Source organism: Protomyctophum bolini (assembly GCF_963924005.1).
Source record: "Protomyctophum bolini genome assembly, chromosome: 6".
Taxonomy (NCBI): domain Eukaryota; kingdom Metazoa; phylum Chordata; class Actinopteri; order Myctophiformes; family Myctophidae; genus Protomyctophum; species Protomyctophum bolini.
In genome coordinates, this window is record NC_137867.1 from 21,998,643 (window position 1) to 22,006,061 (window position 7,419).

Here is a 7,419-nt window from a genome sequence, read left to right on the forward strand (position 1 = left end):
TAGGGACACTGGGACACAGCCAGGGACGGACATTGCTGTTCCTTGGAGTGGCTGCACCACTCAAAAATATATTTATACATTTCACTTGGGAAAATGGGACATTCTGCATAATGAGTACTTTCTACTTTAAGTACATTTTTATACCAATACTTTTGTATTTTTACTCAAGTCCATTTCGAATTCCAGACATTTACTAATGGTAATTCTACATGCAGTATTGATACTTTTACTAAGTAAGTAAAACAAGCGAGTACTTTTTCCACCACTGGTTGTATGCAGTAGTATACGTCTATACCTACTTGTAGTAACATATGTCTGTGCCAGTTCTGACCCAACGAGGTCTGCAATTTATTGCCTCCTGCACAGAGTACATCAGCACCTGCATACCTACACACACACACACACACACACACACACAAGGGATTTTATAAGACGCATTGTCTGTTTGCAAAATTATTCAAAATTGGCAAAAACAGAATGAGAAAAAAAGGAAAATGCAGCTGACTGACAGTTTTATTTATCTCGCCAAAATAATAACTTGTGTCCAAACAGAGGACAATAAGAGGTGCTATCATTGTTTACTGCATACTATAGCACTAACATTTCATAAAATGTCCCGTTTAAAGAAATTAAATTATCATCTTTTTTTTTATGTTCTTGGCTAGTTTTATGCACAACTTCCAGTCATTATGGAGATTGACTTGCAGGTGCACAAAACCGTTTACTGTTAGGCAACATTAGAAACCTGAAAATAGATAATCTTTTCATAGGCCTCACCGTAGTTGAACTGGCTGTTGGACTTCTCACAGTTGATGATGTTGAAGCGATAGGTGATTCCAACACGCATGCCGCTCACCTCAAAGTAGAACCACTGGTGGTAGTGGTTACTGTTGATGTCTGAGTTCAGCACTAGATCATACTCATATCTTTACAAGCACGCACACACACACACACACACACACACACACACACACACACACACACGCACGCACACACACACACACACACACACACACACACACACACACACACACACACACACACACACACACACACACACACACACACACACACACACACACACACACACACACACACACAGTTCAGAGGTTGTGCACTGTTCATCAATTGCACAATATGGATTTTTTTACCTGATTTGCAAAATTCATGCACAATGCTGGTATGCAATAAATGAATTCATGCACGACGCTGGTATGCAATGACTACTGTATATGCTTCACTCTTATTTGATATCTAATTCAATATGTGATTCTGTTCTAACCGATAAACAAACATCCTTACTTCCTGACTTGAATAGCCTTCCTTAGGTTGCCAGATTCAAACTGAGAGTTGAACTTCAGTGACTCGCCCTCATCATGGATCACTGGGCAACTGCAACACAAGTAGACACAACATATCCCATCAAGACATTGGTATGCATTAAAATGCCACCTAGTGTATTTGATGAGTGTTGAAGAACAGCTCTTGTAATGTCTTCAATCATCTTGAATCATACGTATTACGTAAGCTAAGAACCTGTACGTAATGATTTAGGTTAGGGTGTTCTGTAGAAGAAATTCACCTTGGAATGTCTAGATCATAAATCACTTTATCCAGGATTTCATTGGGATGAATCAGCCTCTCGATGTCCTGGAATATCTTAGACCTTCAGGATGTGAGCAGAACAAGATAGTAAAACACAGGAGATGAGCCTTTAAAACAAATTCAATTCAACTGAAATTCTTCAAGTTTAAGAGCCATAAACGTCAAGACGTCTAATTGCCAATGATGTACCGGATGCCACGGACGACAAGACGTGATCCCTTGGGAATTCAAAATGTAATATTTTTAAAATTCCTCTAATCTGGTGTACAGGTGATGACATGCACATTGCATGCATAATAGAATTACAAATTATTTATTTCTTTATAATGGGAGAATTGGCACTCAAAGCCTAAACTGGTGACCACCAGGTGGCGCTGAAAGAGTTCAATTCTATTCTACCACATAAAAAAACCTCACCTCTGTACACCGTAGACTCTCTCTAGAATGGGCTCCCTGAAGGTAGGGGCCACGTGTCCAAAATAGTCTGGGTAGGCTACCTCTGAGTACTGGGGCACCGAGCGTGTTCCCTTCACCATCTCCACATACAGATCGGGGTCGTGGAGCGGGAGGAGCAGGGCCGTGTCGGGAACTTCCAACACAGCTCCTTCCCCCCCCTCCTCGTCTGGACCCTCGGAGCCGCAGTCTGAACCCCCTGCGCTTCCTCCTCCGCCCACTCGTCGTGTGGCGATGCCTCCCACCAGCAGGGGAGACTGAATGTGCCTGGTGACGTATACTGGAGAGCCTCCGCCTTCGACCGCCCTCCTGCCACCGTCCCCTCCATTCAGAGGCCCCTCCCCGTCCCTCCTGCCACCGTCCCCTCCATTCAGAGGCCCCTCCCTCCTGCCACCGTCCCCTCCATTCAGAGGCCCCTCCCCGTCCAGAGTGACACGCTCCAACGCGTGCACCAGCGCCTGCTCCAGCCCCACTGCACCCTGGGAGGGCGGGAGGCGGGGCTTGGAGGAGGATGTGTCTGGGGAGGGCGTGTGTCCGTCGTCCTTTTTGTCGCCATCCTCGGCGAGGTGGATGGAGTCCAGGTCCAGAGGCGGCAGAGAGGCAGGAGGAGCGATGGTTGGAGGAGCCACGGCGGGCGGTGCGATAGAGGGAGGAGGAGGGCAGGAGTCTTGTACTTTGGTGAGGTGGCATTCCTCGGCGGGGGTGGGTACGGGGGCGTGTTTAGGGGGCAGGGCCTGAGCTGTAGGCACTATGATCGGCCGAGGAGCCTTGTTGAGCGATAATGACGATGACATGGTGGAGACACTCTTTGGACAGTCAAAGTTATAACCCTGTAGGAACAAGAGACATGTACTGTTAAGAACTCTTAATTCAGTTCTACTTTACATTTGGATGATCTTAACATAGGATATTTGGGAAAGACTTTGGGAATTTCACTGAGAATGTTTTGCAATACCCATTAGGGCAAATATATATTATTTTCAATAAAATAATTTATAGTCAAGTAAGTTTGTTTGTTCAGACAATGTTGGGAAAGAAAGATGACCATTCAACAGAAAACCTGTTAAGAAACAACTAGAATGTCAATCATCTACTGGCATTGACCTGGAAGTCTTCAGACAGCTCTAGGAAGAACCTCTCATAGACCCTCAGCTCCTCAAATGGACGGCCGCTTCCCTCTTTAGGACGCAGTTTGTTCAGGTCTGTCTCTATGTCATCGTTCTGAGACACAACAGGGAGACGGAGAGAGAAAGGGCAAAAGACATCTCAAATGAGAGATCTAAAACATTGGGACTGACAGTGTTTTATGGACCCGTTATTTAAACATCTTGTCCAGCTGTGCCACAGGAGAGAAGACGAGCAAAGGTGGTGCTGACATGAATCTTTAATCTGAGACACTAGTCCTGCTGACTCACTTTGGACTGCAGCATGTCCAGCTGATCTGTCACTATATCGTTAGCAGATACAAGAGTGCAGAGGGACACAGGAAGGGACAGACCAGAATGAATTATCTAAGACGCTGCTGGTATTGCGCCGACTGCGTTTTGGGTGATATAGCTTATTCAGTTCCATGTGTTCAGTTCAGTCACACGAGAGAGACTCAGAGTAGAACCGCTGCTTATTCGATTGGAAAGGAGCCAGTTTAGTTGGTTCAGGCATCTGGTAAGGATTCCTCTCGAGTCTCCCTAGGGAGATCCTAGATGCACGTCCCACTGAAAGGAGACCCCTGGGAAGACCAAGTATGAGATGGAGGGATTATATCTCCAAACTGTTGGTATAAACGGTTGAAGATGGATGGAGTTCTATGTTATCATTTTTTAGATGGAAAGAGGAAAGGCTTAAGTCCTACATTACTCAGTTGACTTGAGTTCCACAGTGGTCTATACTAGGTAGGTATTTCCCTGTGTGTGCGTGCGCATGCGTGCAGAGGTACTGTACCACAGCATGTAGATCCTTCTCATCTTCCTCATTCTCCGTGTCATTTTCTGTGTCTGCCTCCATCTCCTCATTATCGTCACTTTCATCTACCACATCATCCACTGGGAGAACACACACACACACACACACACACACACACACACACACACACACACACACACACACACACACACACACACACACACACGTGAGTCTCAACAGTATTGCCATATGGTTTCAAGCCTAATTTATACTTGTATGAACGACGTGTCACTCACTGAAAATAACAGATTTATTGATGAAAATGTGTTATGTTCGGTGAGCAATGTATAAATTAGGCTTTACTTAGTCCTGCCACAGACTTTTTCCTCAACTATTTGTATTTGACAATAGCATTGAGGACGTGTACATTAGAGTGACTAGTCCATCTGATACTGTAGAATAGTTACTGTCAGGAGAAGAGAGGGTGAGATGTGAGCAGCGATGACAAAGATTAATCACTAACTAGAGGGAGCATATCATCTTTACCTGGAGACACTGCCAGGTCAAAACAGTGAAGACACTAATATCATTTTCTGGCGATACACACCACTAAGGCTGTAGAGTGTAGATTGATACTATCAAGGAAGAAATAGCAAAGTGAGTGGGTGACTTAAAAGGATATATTTCCTGACACAGTATTCCTGTGAATTAAAGTATGTTGTGGCTATTCCTATTTCCTAGGGTAATAATAAACTACACCTTAACTAGGATTGTGGAGGTTTTTTTTTGTGGAGCACATTTTTGTATGGCACATCTCACATGTTCAAAGCCTCCAGACTAATCGTCATCTTTTTATTTATGTGGTGTGCCTGATTTAACTGCACCTGGTGATCACAAAGGTAGGTGACCGGCTGCACACCCACACCACCAAACTGTTTGCATGTAAAAGAGATGGACAATTCCCTTATTAATATTTTTTTCGACCGCTAACTGACCATGAGAAGTTGAGCCCAGATACTGTATATTAATGAGAATCAATGTGTAAAAGCCTGTGAACTGAGCTGTGTGATATTTAAAGAGCAAGTATGCATGGATATGTGAGTTAGAGGTTGACAAATTAGGCAGTTCTTTATACTGAGGCACAGACATGAGAGACGTTTTGTTTTCAAACCAGTAGGGGTCATGACTGGGCGTAGGTTTGTTAGTGGCCATTCTCACTGCTGTTCTTGCAACTACCTTGCATTTGGAGTTTACTTATCAATAGGCAGAGAGCTCACATTGTCTGGCAACAAAATAAATTGTGCCAGAGTTTGCTAATGAGCTCATTGTCATCTGTATTCCCTGAGTTAGTAGCGTGAATGCTGGTGACTATCTGTTAGTCTAGTAGTGAAACTACATTATGAGAGTGAGGTGAGTGGGAAAGTAGCAGTAAAGATGGAGGATACGTATTGTGAGCGACACGGAACCATGTCTTACGTACGTCTTACCCTTCTTTAAGGGCTTGTTGCAGAGCGGGTAACTTGATCCTCCTGTAAGGCACATTGTGTGCAGCAGTGTCAGTGGGGTATGGCCAATAATCCTAGAGTTAACCACCAAGGTCCTGATTTATACTTCGTCATACAGCAGTGTCACAGGACAATAGTCTAGCTTGTAGATCTGTTATTTCCATTATTATTACTACCGGTATTATTATTATTTTAAATGTATGAAAACATTTATTTAATGTAGTAGAGTAGATATACACACCTATGTATTATTACGGTATAGTACTGGGTACATTCTGAGCTGTGTGTATGAGTGTGTATTAGAGCTGCAACTATTGATAATTTTAATGAATAAACTAAAATCGAAATCCAAAAAATAACTTTTTGGATTAATTGAATGAGTGAATAATTCAATTAAAAATAGCACATGTACAAGCTCTCGTGTCGCAATGTAGAACCTGTAGAAGGGCTATTTTCACTATATTTGAAGAATTTTGAAATTGTGCAAACTGTTCGCATAATGAAATGCCAAATATATTGCTTGATTATTATTCAATCATTTGATGAACCGTTGCACCTCTAGGGCCCTATCTTGCACCACCTCTTACCCCTTATCCATAACTTATTTGCCATTTTTTACTATTTTGAAAGTAGCCAATCTACATTGACACGTTGTGAGCTTGTAGAGCGGCGATTTTAATTATTTTAACTCATTTGAGGCCACCATTGACACTGGTGCCATTGCCAACAGAATGCACGATAAAGGCTGTGAAGACGACCCTGTGAACGAGAAGTAATAATCGGCCATTTTCGAGCCACAGTGGGTCCCTTATGCTAGCATCTGAAATGAACCGTGAGGTTGCGCAATTTTCTTATTGAGCTCCTAACATCGTCCCTCAAATCCAAAAACAACACAACTAAAGATCGCACATGTAATGCATGTGTACAGAGTTTTGGGATTTCAATGATGTCACAACGTGGAAGCAAGCGTTGCAACCGTCCGGTAAATATAAGACTATTAATTCTCGATTAATAGATCGGTATCAGATCAGTAAACACAAGAAATCACCAATTTTTCAAAATAGTAAAAAATGGCAAATAAGTTTAGGGATAAGGGGTAAGGGGTGGCACAAGATATAGCCCTTAGTTTAAATGGCGTGTGTGCGTAATCACCCCCAGGTGGCTGATTGTACATCTGTGCCACGGGCCCTCCGGCAGGTACATGGGGCAGCTGGTGGTGGAATGCAGACTTGATGGTGGGCAGAGGCAGTCGATTCTTAGGAAAACACTTCCGCATGATGAGACTGGAGGTGTTGACCAGAGGGTCCAGAGTCCGAATAGTGAGACACTCCTAAAAGGACACAGGGTCAGTATGTGCGTGTGCGTCTGTATGTGTCTGTGAGCCTCGTGCGTGCATGCATGGGGATTCATGTGTCACAAGATTAGTAATCCCGCTAGAGATACATTTGTCATGTACAGTAATGTTACAGTATATGCTTGTATACATCATGTGTATACAAGCTTTTTCAGGCAAAGTCACATTAAATTCAGCATACATCCAAATGTTCCTTCTTGGAAGACAGAACAGACAGAGCAAAAAGAACAGACTTTCACAGTTTGGTCACTTATGGAGTAAAATGAGGATGACTAGGCTAATATTAGTTATCATATTGCCATCAATTCAATTTCAATTCAAAGAGCTTTATTGGCGAAAACATACATTTACATTGCCCCAAAACAAACTTTATGTACAATTGAAAGTCAGAATCTCCAATAAATCAATTTCTATGTACCAAGATACCTCGATGCAGATGATGCACAATGATTAGTCTTTAGGGTGGTTGTGTTCATTTGATATCCTTCTCCTATCACAACAGCTCGCAAATCTTGCTGCTGTTTTCACATTGTTGTACTTCGCCCAGCAGATATGGGAGTTTTTTGTCATTAGTCATGTTTTCAAAATCTCTGTAGGTGATTG

The 7,419-nt window shown here is 42.9% G+C and overlaps 1 protein-coding gene across 1 annotated transcript in view; it reads right to left on the bottom strand.

Annotated features, from left to right (window-relative positions):
* Window positions 1-7,419, bottom strand: part of agtpbp1 (ATP/GTP binding carboxypeptidase 1) — a 36,615-nt gene that overhangs the window by 15,428 nt on the left and 13,768 nt on the right. The window contains exons 11-18 of the mRNA XM_080765735.1: window positions 6,615-6,792; window positions 3,997-4,097; window positions 3,163-3,279; window positions 2,023-2,888; window positions 1,583-1,666; window positions 1,303-1,392; window positions 778-926; window positions 300-387 (exon numbers count right to left, since the gene is read on the bottom strand). Of these exons, the coding sequence (XP_080621861.1) occupies window positions 300-387; window positions 778-926; window positions 1,303-1,392; window positions 1,583-1,666; window positions 2,023-2,888; window positions 3,163-3,279; window positions 3,997-4,097; window positions 6,615-6,792 (1,673 nt within the window). The remainder of the gene's footprint in view (window positions 1-299; window positions 388-777; window positions 927-1,302; window positions 1,393-1,582; window positions 1,667-2,022; window positions 2,889-3,162; window positions 3,280-3,996; window positions 4,098-6,614; window positions 6,793-7,419) is intronic.